This window comes from Miniopterus natalensis, chromosome 2 (genome assembly GCF_054644295.1).
Source record: "Miniopterus natalensis isolate mMinNat1 chromosome 2, mMinNat1.hap1, whole genome shotgun sequence".
Taxonomy (NCBI): domain Eukaryota; kingdom Metazoa; phylum Chordata; class Mammalia; order Chiroptera; family Miniopteridae; genus Miniopterus; species Miniopterus natalensis.
Genome location: NC_142082.1, coordinates 122,680,254 through 122,701,927, shown reverse-complemented (window position 1 = coordinate 122,701,927; position 21,674 = coordinate 122,680,254). Strand labels below are relative to the sequence as shown.

General features: G+C 31.1%; 1 protein-coding gene across 1 annotated transcript in view; it reads left to right on the top strand.

The window, feature by feature from the left end:
• ZDHHC17 (zDHHC palmitoyltransferase 17) overlaps positions 1-21,674 on the top strand; it is a 78,739-nt gene that overhangs the window by 45,574 nt on the left and 11,491 nt on the right. Inside the window, exons 6-12 of the mRNA XM_087814527.1 lie at positions 2,190-2,254; positions 2,910-3,072; positions 9,538-9,663; positions 12,094-12,236; positions 13,858-13,960; positions 19,459-19,581; positions 20,578-20,640. Coding sequence (XP_087670653.1) covers positions 2,190-2,254; positions 2,910-3,072; positions 9,538-9,663; positions 12,094-12,236; positions 13,858-13,960; positions 19,459-19,581; positions 20,578-20,640 — 786 coding nt within the window. The remainder of the gene's footprint in view (positions 1-2,189; positions 2,255-2,909; positions 3,073-9,537; positions 9,664-12,093; positions 12,237-13,857; positions 13,961-19,458; positions 19,582-20,577; positions 20,641-21,674) is intronic.

Genomic DNA, 21,674 nt, shown 5'->3' with positions numbered 1-21,674 from the left:
AAGAAGTGACAAGTTTTAAATCTCGAACCAAAGAGAGAAAAGGTGGAATTTTATTTTTCTTTTAGTATTCTAGAGATGTGGCATAATTTTACATTTTTAATTTATTGATATTTTTAATACCTTCACTTTTTTAAAAGGATATGAAAAGACTCACAAAAAGGAAGAAGAAACTTAAACATAAGAATTTTTTTGTTTGTTTTAATTGGGCATCAGATTTAGTTGAGCTTTCTTGAAACTATGACAGTGAAGGAAGTAAAATAAGTTACAGTACTTAACTCTCATGTAATAAACAAGGAAGCTTGTCATTTTTTTAGAGAAGATTTTTTTATTGAAAAAAAAAATCCCTGTGTATAGTATTGGAAATACTGGGTTGAGGTTACATAAGATGTTTCCCCACTTAAAGTAAATCCAGAAATGGATTTATAATAGATAAGACATAGCATTTAATTATAGTCTTCATGATGAGGGACTAAGCTAATGACAACTTGCAAACGTGTGTTCTAGTTTGTTCAGTGTAGTGGTTCTCAGCTTTTTTTCCTGCCTCAATACACTTGGATAATGTTCACATTTAAGACATGTTCCCATCAGTAATAGTGGATCACAGAGAACTGCTGCATAGAAATATTAAGTATTTTACAGTGTACTCATTATAACTCTGCTCTCTCTCCACTGACTGATAACTAGATAACATAGCTGGGATTAGAACTGTTGGTTTAATGTAATTCAGGAATGGGAGATGGGGAAGGGACGAAGAGGAAACTTAATATTGTTGAAGTCTTTTGTGTTCCAGGCTTTGGACTAGATGCTTTACGTACAGCATTCCATTTAATCATTACAAGGGTCTTAAGGAAGCCATTATTTGTATTTATATTTTTAGATAAGGAAGCTGAGGCTCAGAAAGTAATTTTGCCAGTCTTATAGCTATTAAGTGGTAGAGCTAGGAATTCAGAACCATGTCTGTCTTTTCCTAAGCCTTGAAGAGTGATGGATAAGCATGTCTTTTCATTTAATGAATGTTTTTTGATCATCTGCTCTACTGGGCACAGAGAATTTATGAATTTAATGTAATTTTGATCCTCAAAGAATTCCTAGTTAATGAGACAGATGCCTCAGTCATATAGGATACTGGGTCCAGACTGGAGTGAGTTAGGAGAGATAATTTTAGGGACCTGAAACTGATAGAATCCCTGATACATTAGAAGGTCTTGAAAAGAGACTTAGATATTAGGGAAGAGTTTTGGTTGAATAAGTGGTAGTTTTAATTTCAAGTTGATAAAAAAAAAAAACTAAGCAAAAGGGGGAAAAGATATACCAAGTAAAGCAAAAAGTTGGGTAGGAGAGGAAAAGTACTCATGGTTTACTACTATATGATTTTGCTGGAAATAGTCATGTATTTATAATATAAATATCAAATATTTTAGAACCAAAATTGCACTAGATCTCTTGAGGAAAGAATAGGAAAGGTGCATACTTGTGATGGGGCAGGGAGAGGAAAGAGAAATTCTCATTTTGCATACTGAAGGGCCTTAGAAGATAATGCCTAAAACTTAAAAGTCAAAAAGCAGCAGTTCAAAAGATGTGGAGGTAAAATCCAAAATAATGGACTAAAAAGGTGAAAATAGTGGGGGGTAAGGCAGAGAATTGTTTTATTACCACAAACTTTGCAGAATTACTTAATTCTAAAAATGTACATGTGTAATGATAGATTGAAAAGCAAACATTAAAATTTTTAAATTTATTAAAAAGGTTTTCTATTCATTGTTTTGAAATGCCTAGGAATAAACAGTTTCATTATTCCCTCCCCTCATGAATTAGTATAAATAAGTTTGTCAGAGATATTAATTGTTTAATGCATCCTTTGTAGCTGAAAGATCAAGAATAGGTCAAGATCTTTAAATGTAAAACATTGAAAGGCTGATTAATGCATCTTAAAGAGGAAAACTATAAATTTGTTAATTAAATATATATTTAATATATACATCAATTAAATATTTATATACACATTAATTAAAATATTTAGTGACAATTTTATTTTGAAGTTAAGAAAAATAGTATTTCATAAATCACCCATGATTGAGTAGAATTATATTGTCTTCTCCTATGATGTGTAAATTAGATTTTTCTAAGAAAATTTGGTAGGAACTTAGACATTTTTATTGTCTGACTTTTTTTTTTTTTTACTCTGTCAGGATGTAGATATGATGGATCAAAATGGAATGACACCTTTAATGTGGGCAGCTTATAGAACACATAGGTATGTAACCATTATAAAATACTTAGTCATATCATTTTCAGCATAATAAAATGTAAAATAGGTGACAAGAAAAAGCAATTAATGTTATTAATATTTAAATTTTTCATTATGAGTACATAGTGTATAACATAAATTACCTTTTTGGATGTTTGAATCTGTATGCTTACTTTTACCTTGGTATTTGTAGTACCTTAATCTGTTTTCTTTCAACAATTTCTAAGAATGGAAGAGGATGTTATCTTTTTTTTAAAAATGTAGCTAATTTTTTCATGTGATTTGCATATTGGCAACTTTAATATATTAGTAAGTTGCCTTAAATCATTTTTGGGACAATCCAGATTTAATTTAAAATATAATTGATAAATTATATTTATATTAAAGACATAATTCCAAGATCAAAAAAAGAAAATATCAGGACCAAGTATGCTCTCTCTTGGAACTAAATATAGTAATAACTTTATATGGTGTTACACATACTTAATACTTTATATTAAAATGTTATGTCATTAGTGATTATAAAGTTGTTGAGTATAGGTTAGATTAGAAGTGTTCCAAGATGGAATGCAAATATAACCACAATCAGTTTAGTATCTGTAATGATTTCTATAATTGAAATTAGGGTTGTTGTTGTTGTGTGTTTTTTTTTCCTTTTCAGTGTGGATCCAACTAGATTGCTTTTAACATTCAATGTTTCAGTTAACCTTGGTGACAAGTATCACAAAAACACTGCTTTGCATTGGGCAGTACTAGCAGGGAATACCACAGTCATTAGTCTTCTTCTGGAAGCTGGAGCTAATGTTGATGCCCAGAATATCAAGGTAAAAATATCCTATATTTATTATGCTATGCAAAATGAGGTTACTGAGAAGTAAATATCTCAGTAAAACAGGTTTCTCCACAGACTCTCAAAGGTGGAAGAAACTTATTTAAGCTCAACTATTTGTCTCTGTGCAAGAATTTTTTTTTGGAAAGACTGGTTTATATACTTTTATCTTTTAATATTGAAGTAATTTTCGGATTTTGGTGGCCTTTACATTAGTGAATTCATACTTTTGGAAATTAAATTATATAACCTGTATTTTTATAGCTGAAGGGAATAGTTTTTTGGTTTCCTTAAGGTCGTTATGGAGAATCACAAGTTTGTAGTTAAAGTTACATTACCCATAATTCTTTGAGTAGATCACTTACTATCTTATTTTTTTTAAAGAGCAAGAACTTTAAATTTGATAAACACCTTTATGATATAAGAGAACAGCCTCTCTCCTCCAAATGCTACACTAATCCAGGAAAAGTATACAAAATTATCTAAGCAAAGCTCAATTGCCATTTATACTCTGAGCTTTTAGAAATTTGTAGTTATTTTATGACTACTTGGAAGAATATTCTATTGCTAGTCTTAAGTTTTGGGTAACCATTCTCATTTTAAAGCTTAAAGATTTACCGTGTCTTTCATCAACAGGTTCTTTCTGCAAAATGACTTTAAACTTTTAAACATCATCTTTTGGTATTGTGCATTCATAAATAACTTTGTGTCAGTGACAAATGTTCTTTAATTTTTACTATTAACCATAGTATTTTCTGAGTCATGTTTTTTAAATTTCCAAGGGATATGTGCTAAATAAATATGAAAGGGATTCAAGCCACATAATAATCTGAAATGGCAATCAAAAAGTAGGTTATCTCCTGCTGGATCAGGGCATCTATTTATGTATCAATGTTAGTTCTTTCTCTCTTGGATTACTCTAAAAAGTGAAGCTTAAGTTACTAAAATGAAATAGCTTAGACTAGTTATAAGGAGCCTAATTTAGTTAATGTAATCAATATTTTAAATGAGTCTAATTAAAAATATTTATTTAAAAGTAACTGTCAGATATCTTATTAGAAACTAAGAAATTGAAAAAAATGTATGTTTTCTTTATGTCTTTCTTTTTAAATTTAAAGTCTTCTTGTTCCTACCCAAAGTGATGAGAGTGATCTTGTCTGCAAGTTAACAAGTCATAGTGCCTGACGGGTGATAGGCACTGTTAAGTATTTGTTGTCTGACTGAATGAAGATTTGTGTAGTCTTGAGCTTTACTTCTAAGTTAGTTTTCATGACTTGGGTACCATACCTCTCTGCTTCTTTGAAGTTATAGGGAGAAATTTTTGCTTTTTCCAAACATTTTAAAATAGGAAACTCTGAAAGGTTCAAACACTGTAATTAGGGCCTAAGGCAACTAAAATTGACCAATATCCCCATAAGAAAAAATCAGTGAGATTACCTTATATTTTATAACCTGAATTGCTCTGGAGTGCTATTTTTCTTTCCTTTGCTACCAGACAGCCATTCCTAAAGTGATCATGCCCCAGGAATACATTTCAAGATATTTAGTGTTATATTATTGAAAAGATAGAACCAGTTTCAATATGGCAAGTAGTGAGTCTTCATGGACTCTGCCAAGAACCATATCAATATGTTAAAATTGCAGTAATACCAAAGGATTATGACAAGATGATTATACCGTTCTGGAATTTGAAACTAGTATATATTTTGAGCATTTAAAAACATTTTTTCTATCCATATAAAAATTTAGATAACTTCTCTCTGATTATGATTTTTAAGTATTTGAGGTGTGGTTTGTAAATTTAATGTCTTTTCAAATAAATAGTGAACACTTGCACTCCACATTAAACATTTCATAAACTTTTGATTGGTCTTCGTAGGAGAAATTATAAATAAATTTAGACAGAAAGGTAATGGTAAGAGTAGAGATATTTGAAAAGATTTGAATGGTTTGAGCCTCATATTTTTAATGTTTCTTAGGTTCAGACATAAGAATTATTTGGTACCTAGATAGATAAACTGGAATGTAGATTCCTTAACTAGTGGTAACAGTTCATGTGAATACCTTGCAGAATCTGCTGTCAATAATTAAGCTAATTAATGTGCCTGTAGAACTTTTATTTAAATTCATGGTTTTTTTTAGTCATTTCTTTAATTTTTGTTGTTGTTAATCTTCACCCAAGGATATTTTTTCTATTGATTTTTAGAGAGAGTAGAAGGAAGGGGGGGGGGGAGAGAAACATTGTTGTGAGAGAGACATTGATTGGTTGCCTCCTGCACAGGCCCAGACCAGGCTGGGATTGAACCTGCAGCCCAGGTACACGCCCTTGACTGGGAATCAAACCTGTGACCTTTGGCTGCACGGGCTGATGCTCTATCCACTGAGCCACACCAGCCAGGGCTAGTCACTTTCTTTTTATGAATATTTCAATTTTATCTGACATGTATAATCAGGTTTATCTATTGACAAGAATATTTTAAGTGTAATTAATTCCCTGGTAGCTTCTGGAGTGACAGTATTTTTAAGAAAGTCTAAGGAGTTGCTTCAGTTTCTCAGGAAACATTTGTATTTTCTGAGTAAAAATAATCTTTTTATCCACACTGGTGTAAAAGTAGATTTTTTTTTAAATGCACTTTTTATGTAATTAAAATGATAAAATAAGTATCAGGTGCCTTTTCTACTGAACTCTCACATTCCTAATAGGCTGACATCTAGTCACCACCTTCTAATGGAAATTATTTATTAATTCATTCAACAATGTTCAGTCCTGGGAATTTGCAGTATTTAAGACAGATGAAGTCCCTGTTCTCTCAGAATTTACATTGTATTTAGGGAATAGACAATAGTAAATCAAACAAACATGCACACGTAGGAAAATGTGGTAGAGTGATGAGGGCTGAGGGGGCCACATCATGTGAGAGTGATTTGTGAACACTGAATACCTCTGAGGAGATGACATTTGCTTTGAGACTTGTCAGGTGAGAAGGAATCAATTATGCAAAGATATGTAGGAAAAAACTTACCCTCTAGAGGAACCGGCAAGTGGAAGTCCCAGGGATAATGAATAAGCCAGGAATAAGCTTGCCATGTTAGAGGTGCAGAAATGATAGCCTGGACTGGTAGCCGTGAATGAGGGAGGGAAGCCACTGAGAGAAACAGGTGCCAGCAGATCATGCAGGGCCATGATAAGGAGCTTTAATTGTATTCTCAGTCATGAAATTGCATTCTCAGTCATTCTCAGTTGGAAGAATTTATGTAGGCTTGTTATATAATCTGTGTGTTTTAAATATTTTTTAAAGATTACTTCGGTTGCTATATGAAGAATGCATTAGAGAATTAAGAAAATGGAAGGGACGGATGAAGGAAGATCAGTTAAGCTATTGCAGTAAGTGGGGCAAGTGATGATTTAGTTTAGCTTATTGTAGGTGTAGAGATGGATAGAAATGAATTGATTTGGAAATGATAGTTTAGAGTAGAAATGAAGAGGTAGATTAGATATGAGGGTGAAAGAAACAACATTGATGACACAATTTGGTGTCTTGTGAACTGAATGTCTTGTGATATATATTGAGTTTGTGAAGACTGAAGGAAAACTTTTCTGGGGTGAAGTTTATAGGAATTGGTTCTGCTTTAGTTATATGTAATTTAAGGTGGTACCTTTAAGCTATGTGGAATGCCAAACTAATTAAATAAACTTAAATTGTTGCAAAGTTTGAAAGGGAAAAATTAATTAAAAAATCAGCCGAGATTCTTTATCCAGGAATTGGACAAATAAATTTGATTTAGACCTGTATATTTTTACATTTTTTTATTTCGTCATAAAGAGTTTGGTACTAATCATGAATTATAACAAATAGATGTAGGCTACAAATCTGGATATGGCATTGATAGCCAGTAAAAGTTGCATTCTTCAAAGAATATGAAAAATTATACTTTGTATTGTAGTAATTATATAACTATCAGTTGACCCTCTTTCTTCTAAAATAGGTATTTCCTAAATAAGATGAAACTTAAGTTTCTTAGAAATCCATCTTTATATTATCTAGGTATTTGCCCTTGTAAATTAGTTATTTGAATAAGGAATTCCATTCTTTTAATGTAGAAGCAAATGATTCTTTTATCAAAAGAAGGTAGAACTTATTTTGGACACAGTTAATATTAAATGGTAGGTAACTTTAAAGTGGCTCTAAGAAAAGGCCATATACCCCGGATTAGAGGTTCTTAATTTGGGACCCAGCGGTAGATTTTGGTTAGAGGGTAGTGAATCCATGTACCACTGAAATTGTAATAAAAAAGTTACATTTCAGCATTTTTCAAGGAAGAAGGCCAGTGGCTTTCATCTGATGACTCAAAGGAATTTAAGAACCTAGATCATAGTTACATAGAATAAATTTGAATTTTAAGTAGTAACAATGGGGGGGGGGGGTTTGGAAATAGAATTTTTTAAAATGACCTATGTAGTTATCCTTTTTTATGGTAACATCGTATTTGTGAATTTACAAAAAATATTTTACTCCCTTAAACATGTTTTTGGTTGCACAAAAATAGATGAATTGAGTATTAAGGAAACAATCTGAGTGATGCCCAAGCATTTGTAATTTTTTCTTTCTAAAATTATCAAAGGACATGATTTTTAGCTTGTAAAGAATGTAAAATTACTGAGCTTTGTTAATCTTATATAGTTTCTTGAAATGAGGTAAGAAACTGTTTTTCAGAAAGTAGTTTTCGTTACCTCTTAAGTACCTGACCTCGATGGTCTCCAAGGAAGAATTTTCCTTTGCTTTAATAATGAAATTCAACCTCACTTAGGCAAAATATGATCTTCCGCTCTCCACCTTCCATAATGTTTATCTCACCAAAATCCTTGAAGAATTTCTTTTATTACAAGTCGCATCATCCATAAATACTCCATGATTCTTGTTACTGCTGATGTTATTGTTTACTATTTTAGCTAACACATGGAGTGATAAAATATAGACTTGATTTGGAACCCTGGTTTTAATACAGATTTTCAAATTAATTGCTTGTTTAATTTACCAGCTGAATAAAAACTATACAGAAGCAGTCAGTTGACTAGAGGAGTAGTTGAAAGATTTCTTAAAGCTCCCTCCATCTTTTTATCTAGGCAATCCCTAGGTGTCACATGGCCCTCTAGTGGAAGGGATGCTCAGCTGGACCGAGGCAACTGCAGAATATTCTCTGGGAGTTGTTACCCAAGGGATTGCTTTTATTCAGGTAATCTTTATAGTTTGGATTAATTAGCTAACAACTTAGGTGATAGAATCTTTGAATAGGTAAGGTGATATTTTAAAGTAAATATTCCTATTTGTGGAAGACCCACCTAGATTAGTCTATTCCTAATTAAATTTAACTGATCTTTTATTAAAGGATTAGTTGGGCTTTTGTTGTTATTGTGGTGGTGTTATAGTTGTTGCTTTTGGTGGTAGTGGTGTGTTTATTTTGTTGTTTGCTTTTTATTTTTCAGGTTTTTAAAAAATAAACTGTACTTCATACTTGATAAATAATCATCCCTCATAAGTAAGGCACCCCAAGGCTCCCTAATTCCTTCATTTTCATCCAGTTTTTTTAAATTAAAATTTTAATATTTTTTCTTTTTTTTTTAAAGTAATTTTGAATATTCATTCATATATTCTTGAAGTTTTGGCAAACAGAATGTTTAATTTCACTTTTATACTTAAAGAACTAGATAAATAGTAGAAGATATTAAATAGAATAGATATGTAGGTGTCTAACTTAAGGAAGAAATAAGATTTTAAATTAATATATGCAAAAAGAAGCATAGATCTAGAATTAGGGATGCTATTTCTTGTTTCTTTAAAACGTTTTAGTTCTGTTCACTTACATTCTTGGCATTCTTTTTCTTAAGATACAAGTTCATAACTTGAGTCTCACTTTTTTTTTTTGTTACTGCTCTTATTCTCTTTGGAAATTTCTATGGGTGAATGAACTTAAGATGATCAAGAATGGCAGTACAACAATAGTAGAAGTAGAAGTTGATTTTTTTTCATTCCTGTTATCATCATCAGACTTTTGTCATTATTGAAATTAAACTGAAAGAGTTTTGAAAATATGGTATTATAGCAGGATGTTATGTAGCAATAACTATTTCTAATGAAATAACTGATAAACTTTGTAATAGCCTCTGATCCAGCAGGTGCTAAAAATACCTACTTTTTGATTTGCTCTCCAATTTAAGTAAAAATGCAAGCAAAAATAGAATCAATATGAGTAAATACATTTATTGATTGTACCTTGAATGGGAAAGCATAATAAGTAATATTTAATGATTTAGATTTCTCTAGTAATTGACTGTCCACTGTAAAAACAGTAATGAACTAATAGTGAAGCCAGTTTCTTTTTATGGATGTGCTTTAAAAGTCAGTAACTAAAATATTTTGTTTTTATTTTTAATTTGAATTTTTTCCACATATATTACCAGGGTGAATCAGCACTTGATTTGGCAAAGCAGAGAAAAAATGTCTGGATGATCAACCATTTGCAAGAGGCAAGGCAAGCAAAAGGATATGATAATCCATCTTTCCTTAGAAAACTGAAAGCTGATAAGGTAAATTCATGACTGAAGATTTTCAAATATATAGTCTTTTTAAGTAAGATTTATAAGCATACTTTCTTATCATGAGCATTTACAGCCTTTAATTTTGGCATTGGCCAATGTAATTTTTTAAATATTTTACCCAAGATACAGTGAAGGTAGATAGGAGAATTTCTCAGGGCTCTGCCTATTTGGCTGGTCTGTTTGTGTTATCTAATAATTAAGAAGGGTACATGTGAAATTGTTTAAATCTCTATAGTCTACTAACATAAATTTTAGTTCATTGATTCTGCTGGACTTTGTTAAGTAATAGATAAAAATTTTTCCTTTTTAAGTGCATTTGTCAGTATGATAAGCAGTTGTGAAAAATTTTAGTCTTAATACATGTCTTTTTAAACTACTCACAATTCTACCTCTAAGTTAAGCTTTTCATTCTTTTGTGATATGTTGTAACTTTTTTTAAAGAGAGAAAACATATTTTTCACTTCTCTATAGAAATTCCATTTTAGATCTTTCATATACCTTCAATTATGAACTGTGTGACTTTTGACTCAATAGCATATTTTTAATTATATGATTTTAAAACTAAGAACATTTTTTCAAAAGAGTCAGTATTCTTTAAAAACTTTCCTTAAAAAGGAAAAAAAGAGCTTACTGACAATTTCTTAATATACCTAAATATTTGACAAGATATTTGCTAAATTGTCAATAATCACAACTTGAATGGCTTTAAGCCTGAATATTATCTTTTGTATGTCTTCCTCAGGTTGCTCCAGTGGTAAAACAGTTTGTTTAAAGTTAACATTGATCTGCCTGTTATCAGAGCAAAAGGACAAGTGTTTGTTTTTGTTTTTTTAAAAATGTATCTTTATTGATTTCAGACAGAGGGAGAGAGAGAGAGATAGAAACATCAATGATGAGAGAGCAAAATGACTCAAAAGCATGCCTCATTTACTTGTAGTTCAGACTTCTTACTGAGCTGAAAAGTTCATTGGTGTATTACTTAGGCATTAGAAGAATTAGATTTATAGTTTATAAACTTGTATATTTTCTATACCATAGTTGAGAATGATGAACAGTTTTTGCAAGTTTTGTTATCTCTTTTATTGCATTCAGTATCATTCCATTTATATGACATTCCTGCAAAGGAAAAAGCATAGGCACAGAAATCAGATGAGTGTTTGCCAGGGCTGGGACTGGGGCCACAGAGTATTTCCAGACTTGATAGAACTGTTCTGTGTCTTGGTTTTTGTGCTAGTTACACAACTATGTATGTTAATCAAAACTCAGAGAACTATGAAGAAAAGGTGAATTTTACTATATATGAATCTTATTTTTTTAATAATGAAGAAATTGCTGAGGGAAAACAAGTATCTTGACTAAAAACAAGCCAAATTACAGAAAATTTTAGAAAAGACTTTTTCAAATGACACGTCCACCTTCTCTTCCACCAATACCCCCCACCCCTTACCTATACATTCTTTCCTTTAGTTATAAATCTTCTCTAATGTGACATAAAATTCAAAATACTAGAGATGAAAAAAAACAAATTGGAAGGATTACTTATTTTCCTACAACATAAAATTAAACTCTGGAGTTGATATGTTTAATCATTAATCTAAAATCACACATTTAGTTCAGAAAGTGAATTACAGTAATTGAATTGGGAAAGATGGCCATTTATATGAAAAAGTATATAGTTTTTTTCACCTAAGGTAACTTGAGAAACTTGGTAGAGACATATAAGTTTGTGAAGGGGCTGTTATGTGGAAGAAGCAATAGACTTACTTTGTGTTGCCCTGAGGATACTATTGTGGTAGATGTTACAAGGAAGTAGAAAGATCTTATACTTAGAATGGACTTTCTAACAACCAGACCACTATAAAAATGAAATGGAACTACCTCTGGAGTATTAAGCACTTGGCTTTGTTATGTTTTCAGAGGAACATAATTTCCATTCTATGGATTCTGGTACCCTGTAGATTGTTTAATTTTATTCTTTCTCTCATTTTAAGGTTTTGGTATGCTGTTTATATGCATCATTCACAGTGTCTTCTCCAGGCTAAGCATCCTTATCAATTATAGTTCTTAGACCATCAGTCATTCTGATTGTCCTTGTCTGTAGTTATCAGTGCCCCTGGTAAAATAGGGTGGTATTTGTCATGAACTGTTTTCTGGCCTCCCTTCTATATCTGACTATCTAGACACACTCCTATAACTTCTATTCTCATTTTTCACAATTTTAACCAAGTACTTTTAAATTATTTATTTATTGCCTGTTTCCAGAAGACAGAGACCAGCATCTTGAATAATAACCTGCATATAGCAAGCATATTTGAATGAATGAATTTTACTGTTTCATGTTTTCACAAAGGTAACAATGGTTCACGTTGAGCTTACTTGAAACATGCAAACTTTCTAATTTTTTTTTTTTCTGTACAGGAATTTCGGCAGAAAGTAATGCTAGGAACTCCTTTCCTAGTTATTTGGCTGGTTGGGTTTATAGCAGACCTAAATATTGATTCTTGGCTCATTAAGGGGCTAATGTATGGTGGTGTTTGGGCTACAGTACAGTTTCTTTCAAAGTAAGTGCATTGTTTTTAACTATAACTATAAATGAAAGATTATCATTTGGATCCTGCTATTATAAAGTTAATGTTTTGTATTTCAGCACATTGCCTTTATGTAACATGCTTGATCTTAATGTTAAAGAATTTTGGCAAATTTATATGTGAAATATTTAAAAATTTTAACATTGTTAAACTGAAGGAGTTTCCCATGACAGTCTAGCATTAATTTTTAAGGCTAAAATACAGTTTTAAACATTTTAGTGAAAGTGGACTTGAGTATGTTGAACTCGAAATGTAATATACATATTGCTTCTGTCTAGGTAATTATAATGCTTGAGCTTACCTTTCCATACAAATTATATTTTCTTTGGTCATAGGCAGTATGCAAGAAAGAGGTTTGAGATTTTAGTAGCAAGGTAAAGTCTAAGCATATGAAGTAAGTTCAGTTTTTTATTATTAGTATTACTATTTTCTCCTTCCTCTTTTTTCTTTGAACATTGTGATCATTTCTTTTTCTTCTATCCTTAGATGCCATTGCCTTAAAGTTGCCCATCCAGTAAACCTAGGCAGGTGTCTGTGATCCAGAATTTCCTGCCTAGCTTCCATTCATTCCTTTGTTTTTACCTGAATTTTAAAAAAGAGTTCTGCAAATAATTTACACAGAGATGAGAATGACTAGTAATACACTAATGCATTAACTCTCAGGAAGGGGCTTAATTCTAGGTAATAAATCTCATTTAAGTGTTTCTAGGAGCTTTGAGGGTTGTTATAAACAGGAATTCACTAAGATTTTTTATTTAGCCTATATGGGTGGTTGATCCTGCTTATGTTTGATGAAGTTTATTGATACTTATTTTTCCTGAACTCTAGATGCTATAAATAATGACCTTCAATTCCACTAAATTAGCATTTCATTCTACTTGAAAAGATTTGAAGACTTAACAGGAGTATGTAGGTTAGGGAAAGTAATGATGAAATATGGAGAAAAACTTGAGGATTGCTTTGTACTTATTTGTCAAAATTATAACACATCATCAGTATTATATGCTGAATGAGTTACTGTATATACTAAAGTTGAATTTTTGATTAAGAGTGTAGGAGTACACTGAAATTTAGAAATTGAGAAGTTAATCGAGCCTGATGAGTGTGGCTCAGTTGGCTGTTTCCACACATGCGCCAAGAGGTCATAGGTTCAATCCCCAGTAGGGGGCATGCAGGAGGCAGCTAATGGATGTTTCTCATCTGTTTCTCTCTTTCTTGCTCCCTCTCCCTTCCTCCCCCTCTAAAATCAGTAAAAAACAACAACAACAAAAAAAACCCACACAAAGAAATAGGCTATAAGCAACCAAAGAAAGAATAAAACAACTTAAAAAAAAAGGAAAAGTAAATGGAATGTAATTTTAACTCTTGGTGAATTAAAAGGACCTTTAAAATCTTGCTGAGTCATTCAGCTGTGAAATCATTTATTGTTGATTACTATGAAAACAGTCTTGGTATTTAAGCATCCTGGACTTCTGGATTTTAGTTAAACCAGAGTTTATTGTGTAAAACGTGTGTGATTTTCATTTAAATATATAAATACTCATTTTCACAATGAAATATAGATCTGAAATTTTACAAAACTTATGTTTTACAGATCCTTTTTTGATCATTCAATGCATAGTGCATTGCCCCTTGGGATATATTTGGCAACCAAATTCTGGATGTATGTGACATGGTTCTTCTGGTTTTGGAATGATATCCTTTGGTTATTAAGGTCATATCTAAGCAGTTTTTGTTATTTAAACAAATGTTTAATAATAATTTAACATTAGGACTGAACTACTCACAATTAACAACAGTGAAACTATTTCTAGAAAAGTCAATATGAACAGTATTTCTAGAACAATAAGTATGTAAATATTGTTTTTAAAATGTTACATATTGAATAGATTACTTTTGAAAATTGCTTTTAATAACATCAATAATCATAATAATAGCTATCATTTATTGTGTGTTTAAAGGGCATTTTCTTAAATACAGGTACTTTGCATCATTAATACACATTCAGTACATTAGTATTGTTATCTCCAATTTATAGGTGGGGAAATTTAGGCTTAAATAGCTTAGGCTGTTATCCTTGCCCAAAGCCACAGAGCTAGTCTGTGGTATAGGTGGAATAAAAACATGTACTTATCTGATTCTATAATACATATTCTAAACCTTTCTTTTAAACTGTGACTTTTATGTTTTAGTATCAAGCTATCTTCTCTAAGTATTTTCTTAATTTCACAACTTCTCATTTTGCTATGGTAGCTAACAGTTAATTTTTTCTTTTGCTTCATGAAAAACATGTAATGCATCTTCAAATATTTGCTAACTTCAACAAATTATTTCAATGTAGTATACTTTTAAAAAGTAGTATAACTTCAAATTGTAAATGTGTGTGTATGTGTGGGTACCAAAGAAGTAAGGTCATTGTTAACCTCTGGTGTTTTTACATAGAAAAAGATCAAGTCAGTAAGATAGTCTGATTTATTATAATAAATGCACATGTTTCATAAATGTTTGTTAATGAGTCATTTTTAAAATACTACCATAAAGTATATAAGAGATGTTTTAAATGGGCACAGTTTTTGGTGACTTGAATGATATTGATTGATAGTACCTGGTTTCACTACAATCTTGCATGTTATAATACTGTATTCTTTTTGTTAAATTATTCTATATTTTAGTTGAAAAACAAAACTTACTTTGTTTTTGAGAGTAAGGCACAATTGTAGCTACATTTGTAATTCTTACATTTTTATAGTGTATATGATTACTTTCAGAAAGCATAAGACTTTTTAAATACCTCCTTGCTTAAGTATCTAGTGAAATTTTTCCATGTGGCAGTTTTCACTAGCTCATTCTGGCCTTGTATACTGTGACATATAAATTGTTCTTCAAGGATTTATTATTAAGCATTAGAATTGTCTTTTTGGGACATTTAGTATGAGTAAAACAGATTTGCTTGTTTTCATTACCTCATCTGTTTTAAATTTATAAAGAAGCACTGACCTCTGAAATGACTTTAGTATTCCAGACATATTTTCTAACTTTATTTCCTAAATTGGACAGTAAATCTTATGTTCAAGAAAAAAACGTTAGATTCCTATCTCAAAATAATTTGAGACTGTTGCTAAACTCTTGATCTGTTGTGCATGTAAGTGGAGAAAGACAGGAAAATTAGTAAATTACCAAATAATGAAAACTTTTATGCCAGACTTTTTTATATAGCATAATTTGAATTTTTTTTCTTTTCTTTATGTGGATATAGTAAAAAAATTAGCTATGCAAGTTTCCATGGCTGGGGAGTCGAGAATGTGACAGGTAGATCTTTGAAGGGAAGGCCAGAACATTCAAGCCTATTTAATGTGCTCTGTTTGAATAATTCTGCCTTTAAAATAGATTGTTATATAATTCATTTTTTAAATGTATGGATAAATTGCACATGCTAATTTTTCAAATAAAAATAGTAGTGTGAGAATGCTAAGTTGTATATTTGTTTGTAAAGGAGGGTTGATCATAGTATTGTCTCAGAGAATTCTTGAAAAGATGGATATAATACAGTTTAAGACATACCTGACATGTAGGAAATGCTAAATAAGTACCTGTTATTATTTATATATGACTTTTTAAATCTAAGTTTATGTCCCAGTGGGCTTTAAATGTGTATTTACATATTTGAATGTGTTTGTGCGTATCTTACTCATGGACTGTAGAATGAAATCACAAATAACTATAAATTCTGATTATCAGAAAAAACCCTTTACACTTCACTATGTTGTAAGTGAACCATATGATGAGCTACATTTTTTGTTTTTCAGTATTAAATTTCTGAAGCCAGAGAGAGAAGCTCAAAAAACCTGTAGGAAGGGAACAGTAAAGAGCCCAGGTTAGTTTATAATGGACACACAAAGGATGTTAGACAGGAAAGAGCCATGAGGTTCATGATCTAAAGGATAATGATGAAGGCACAGAGATAAAATAGCAGTAGCTATCGGGGACTACCTCTTTTGCATACCACAGTCCTTGCTGTTGCTTCTACCACTTTCCTCTTGCTACTAAGGGCTACATATGTAATTAAAGCTGATTAGACATGTTTTGAAAAATAGAATTACAGTCAGTTTTCATTATTCATGATAGTTACATTCTATAAAATCACTGCAAATACCCATTGCTCCTAGGGGACAAAGAAGGTTAGCCTCCTGTAAGCCTCTGGTCACAACATTTTTGTCAGCTAATTAGTACATAACCTTGTTTTACATGTGTTTCTGTTTAAACACAAATTTTAATATTTATTGTTGATTCATTATACTGAGCTCATGGCCAACAGCACTATATAACCCATGCCCGAACAAAGCATATCTAACACATGTATTTTCTCTGTAAGGCATAGCACAGTCTTCTTGCACTTAAGAACATTAAATAGCATTTCAGCACACTACATTTAGAGGCCATTTTAAAAGGCAAAGTCACCGACAAAAAGCACAAAAATGTGGAAAATATGGCACTAAATAGACTATGAAAAGAACATTTGTTTACAGTATAAAGGTGAAACAAGAAGGCAGAGTGTCACCTTGTTCAACTCAGCTGAGAATGTGTGTGTAGCGTGACTCATACTGTTTGCTATATGCAAACAATTGCAAAAACACCGTGAGTATTGAGTTTGGGGTTGCAAGTAAATATCTAGTGAGTAGGCTTGAGGATCAACTTTATGTTAGTCCTTTTGTGATGAAAATGAATTTTATATTGATATAAATGATTTCTTTTAATAAGTAAGTTTTTATTTATTTTTTTACTCATTAAATAATTATCACCTCATTATACACCTTATATTTATTTAGTGCTTTTAGTGCTTCATAGCTTTCTGAGATATTTTATTTGGTTCTCAGAACAGTTCTTTTAGATTAGAAAAACAAAATGCACAAATTGTAATGCTATTTTCTAACTGATGAATAAATTGAGGTTCAGAGAAGTTGTGTGCCTTGCTCAAAGTCACACAGGTAGGTGATTATCAAGTCTGGTGTAGAACCCAGCCTTTTGACCTGATACAGTGTATCTTCCAATATTCTTATGTTATATTTTGAACATAATCTTAAATTCATAAATCTTCCTATAAAGCAATTTGGCAATCTGTAGAAAGAGCTTTGAAAATACCCTTTGATCTCTTAGTCACTCATAAGTAAGTAATCAGGGATAAGATCAAAGATGTATTTACTAGGATGTTTATCATAGTACTATTATAATAGGGGAAAATGGAAACAACCTAAATATCCAACCTTAATACAGGGATAGTTTTATCAGTTATACTACATATGGTATGAGATTGGTTTTTAAAGACTTAATGATATGGGCTGATACTTAGGAAATAATAAGTGAAAAAATACTGAACTATATTTTCATAGTGATTCTAATTTTAAAATGCACAAAAGATATGAACTAAAAGTGAGTACATGTAAGTTTTGTAGTGATTATCTCTGGTTGTTAGATTCATGAATGATTTTATTGACCATGCTTCTTTTATAATTATCAACTCTAAAATTCACTGTCATAGCCAGTACAGTCAACTATGGTTGGCATTTTATTTTTATTTTATTAATATTAATAAATACACTATGATCCCAATTGTGATTTAAAAAAAAAAAAAAATGCAAACACAAAGCCAAAAATAAAAGAATTTATCTCTGAATTGTGGGATAATTGTTTTTGTCTATACTTTCTAGTGTTTTCTGATTTTCATCAATAATAAAGGTTGTTTTGAACCTTTACAAAAAACCAGCCATGGCATTGTAGAGTACCTATTTCGGTAAAATTTTAAAATTAGCTGTTCTGACCTATTGCTAAAGCTAAGTTCAAACTACCATTTGAAGTGTCTAATCTCTACCTTTAAAAAACAAGCAAAAAATTCTTTAAGTTCATTTGGTATTTAATTTCGGAATGTATCTTTCAAAATCTGTAGTCATTTATTGAGCTGTTTGTTAGTCCCCTACAAATTTTATCTTAGCTATAAGAACCTGACATTTATTTACATGTTAGCACCTTTTTGAAATTGTTATAAGTTAAGGTACTGCCCCTGAAAAATGCCAGGATTCAGTGTTCTTTTTACATATTTACCCACCTTTATTCTCAAGAGATTTTTAGGTGTTGGACAGCTGAAAATTTGAGTTCATATTTACTTTCCTCTGTCTGTACCAGTGCATTTTCTGTAATAAAGATGGTGAAAACTGGGAAAAATAGGAGACTGGAGAAAGAGAAATCACTTTTATATATGGCAGAGTTTTATATATGGCAGGTGATGATAATTATTCTTCTTTCCTTTCTCACCCTCTATTTTATGTGGTTATTTAGTGTTTGGGTATAAAATAGGATTATTTTATTCAAGAAGCTGTTCTTCACAAGAAATGTAAACTGTGGATATGTGATCATGTCCGAAAGTTTTACAAAATTATTGTGTGATACTTTCTTCTTACATAAAATCTTGAAAATGAAATCTTAGTATTCCAGATTTTTGTATCCCAGAAACGTATTGTTCTAACAACATTTTTTGTTTTTCCTAATGTTATTTGAAAGTCTTTGATTCTTCACTTATTTTTACAAATGCCTAGTACATTTTTTAATATTTTCATTAGATAGAAAAATATGACCATAGAAACTATTTCTGTTTTAAGCAACTTTATAAATATCTTTTCTAAAATTAAGGTCAACTTGAATGTTTTCAAAAAAAGGCAATGGGGAGAATTTGAAAGCAATCTCTTAAATATATGGGTATGATATCTGAAGTATTTGGTAGCTATATAAAGATTTCAGTACATATAAATAAAGTAATACATTAATAACTTTGAACATGAGAAGTCCCTTCATTTTTGTCAAAAGAAATAATAAGCACTTAAAAATGATGTATTCAATGAATTTTTAATGTATTCACTGCCTTTTTAAAAGTCGATAAGCGTACATGATTTGAAGTTAATAAAGAATTCACATTTTTACTTTTTACATTTAGTTATAGACATATGAAAAATTTATCTTTTGATGTAATAGATAAACCAGCTTGGATAGTAGATGTAATAATCTATTTTTATGTAATAAATAAGCCAGCTTGTGTTTTTTGATTAGTAGGTGGATTTTTTTGTGGTGAAGCTTTATGGTTATAAATTTACCTATAAGAGTAACTCATTTATCATTGCCTCTTTAGATTCCTTAACTTTAGGTACATCTCAACTTTTTATTTATCCATCTTCCATTTCTTGCCAATAGTGTTGCACTTTTCTACAATTTTGGGAAATCTTGGAAATCAGACCCAGGGATAATTAAAGCTACAGAAGAACAAAAGAAAAAGGTAGCAAGATACCAACTAACTAGTCACATGTGTTTCACTGCCAAATTATCAGTAGTTATAGCAGACATTAGAGTACAAAGGAAGAAACTGTTTAGAATTTAAAGAAGTTTCAAACCCAACTGAGCTGTATAGTTTGTGCTCTTATGATGCCTGTCCTTATACTTCCATGCCATTATTATTTAATGTATTTCATGATATTATATAATTTCATGTTTCTCTTACTTACAAGGCTACTGTGATTGCTTTGAGGGGTGAATACAGTATTTTACACATCTGTGTAAACCCTCAGCAAGTAATAAACATTCAGTAGATGTTTGTTGAATGGCTTTGTAAGTTGAAAAGGCCAATAAATTGGTTGATAGTGCAGATATATCATCCCAATAACTTGAATATTTGTATATATGATTCAGGGCACTCCTCACCTGTAACACAGGTACTTAGGGAGCCAAATTTATAATCTAAAGATGTCATGTCCATAGAGAATTGGACTAGAGGTAGTTAGATTATTTTAAGAGCTATTTTATCCAGTTTCAGAAAACAAAACAAATCCTGATGAATTATTTCTGCCTACAGTAGACTAAAACACTGGCATGTTCTTATGGCCAGATCCCCCCTTTTCTAGGCTACATAGAGATTACTACTCTTATGTTATAATATTCAGACATTACTGCTAATAATTGGTTTGACAGGGTTTCTTAGTCATAGTCTAGTTCTGAAGATTCAGGACTTAGGTTTATTTTCATGTCTTAATCATCAAAACCTATATAGACCAGCTCTTAGGGTGGGTAACTTGGTTTTATTCTCATATATCCAAGAAACAAAATTCCTGTATTCATACTATGATGAAATAGCAGAAGTACATGAACAAAAGATTTTATTTGAGCTGAAAACATTGGTTAATTAAAGATGAACATCATGTTTATTAATTGATATTGATGGCACAATAGTTGGTGAACACTGTTCAGTTTGAATAAAATATATATTTTTAATTCACAGACAATAGTTGAACTTGCAGAGACAGGAAGTCTGGACCTCAGTATATTCTGCAGTACCTGTTTGGTAGTATTTTTTTCTTCATTCTTCTGTGTATCTTCTCCTGGCAGTGGCATAGCATAGAGGGTGTGGGGAACAAGGAGACTGGGTTCTTTCGCTGAGCACATTTCATGCCCTCCAAAAAAGTGATACAAGAGGAAAGATGGTAAAATGATGTCTCCTTCGCAATGTGCTTATTCCTCCTGGTGTAGAACTTGACTATAGTTCTAATTCACAGGTGCCATTCATTTGTATTCATTCTTACTCTCTTTTTCTCTCTCAAAATGTAATTCAGCAAATAAAAAACTAAGTAATAAAGCCTTTAAAATCAAAGGTTTAGTATGATCTCTAATACTATGTTTTTCTAACTAGATTAATCTGTCTATATCAGAATGTTATGCAGCTTTGAGTACTGTTTTCTCTATATTAAAAATTGCTATCTTCAACCAGGTCATAGATAAAGATATATATGAAATTAAATAGCATTTACTTATGGAATCAGCTATGGTAATATTGACATTATTTATTTCATTATAGACATCATTAGAAGTGTTATTTCTATAGAATAACACTTTTTTGTTTTTATTATTTTCTGCTTAATTTTTATAATTCTTGTGAAAAATGTGTAAATTGCTACAATGGTTACTGTGTTTTTCTACATGGAAATTGAAATATCCTCAGATTGTACCTGAAACTAAATGATCTTTTATACCTTTAAATTATACATTGCAACTAAACTAATGTCTTAACATTTGAATAATAAAATAGTTTAGGGTTTTGGAATGAGTTTTTGAAACTGAGCTCTAATGCTACAGATTCTTTAAGTTGCTTCATTTAACATTCTTTGATCAAACAATCATGATTTTGAATATTCAAAATATATACTGCTGTACTTTTGGTAGCATCTTTAGGGCGCTGTTTCTTTTTTTTTTAATATGTATTTTTATTGATTTCAGAGAGAGGAAGGGAGAGGAAGAGATAGAAACATCAATGATGAGAGTCATTGATGGGCTGCCTCCCGCAATCCCCCAACTGGGGATCGAACCCGCAACCCGGGCATG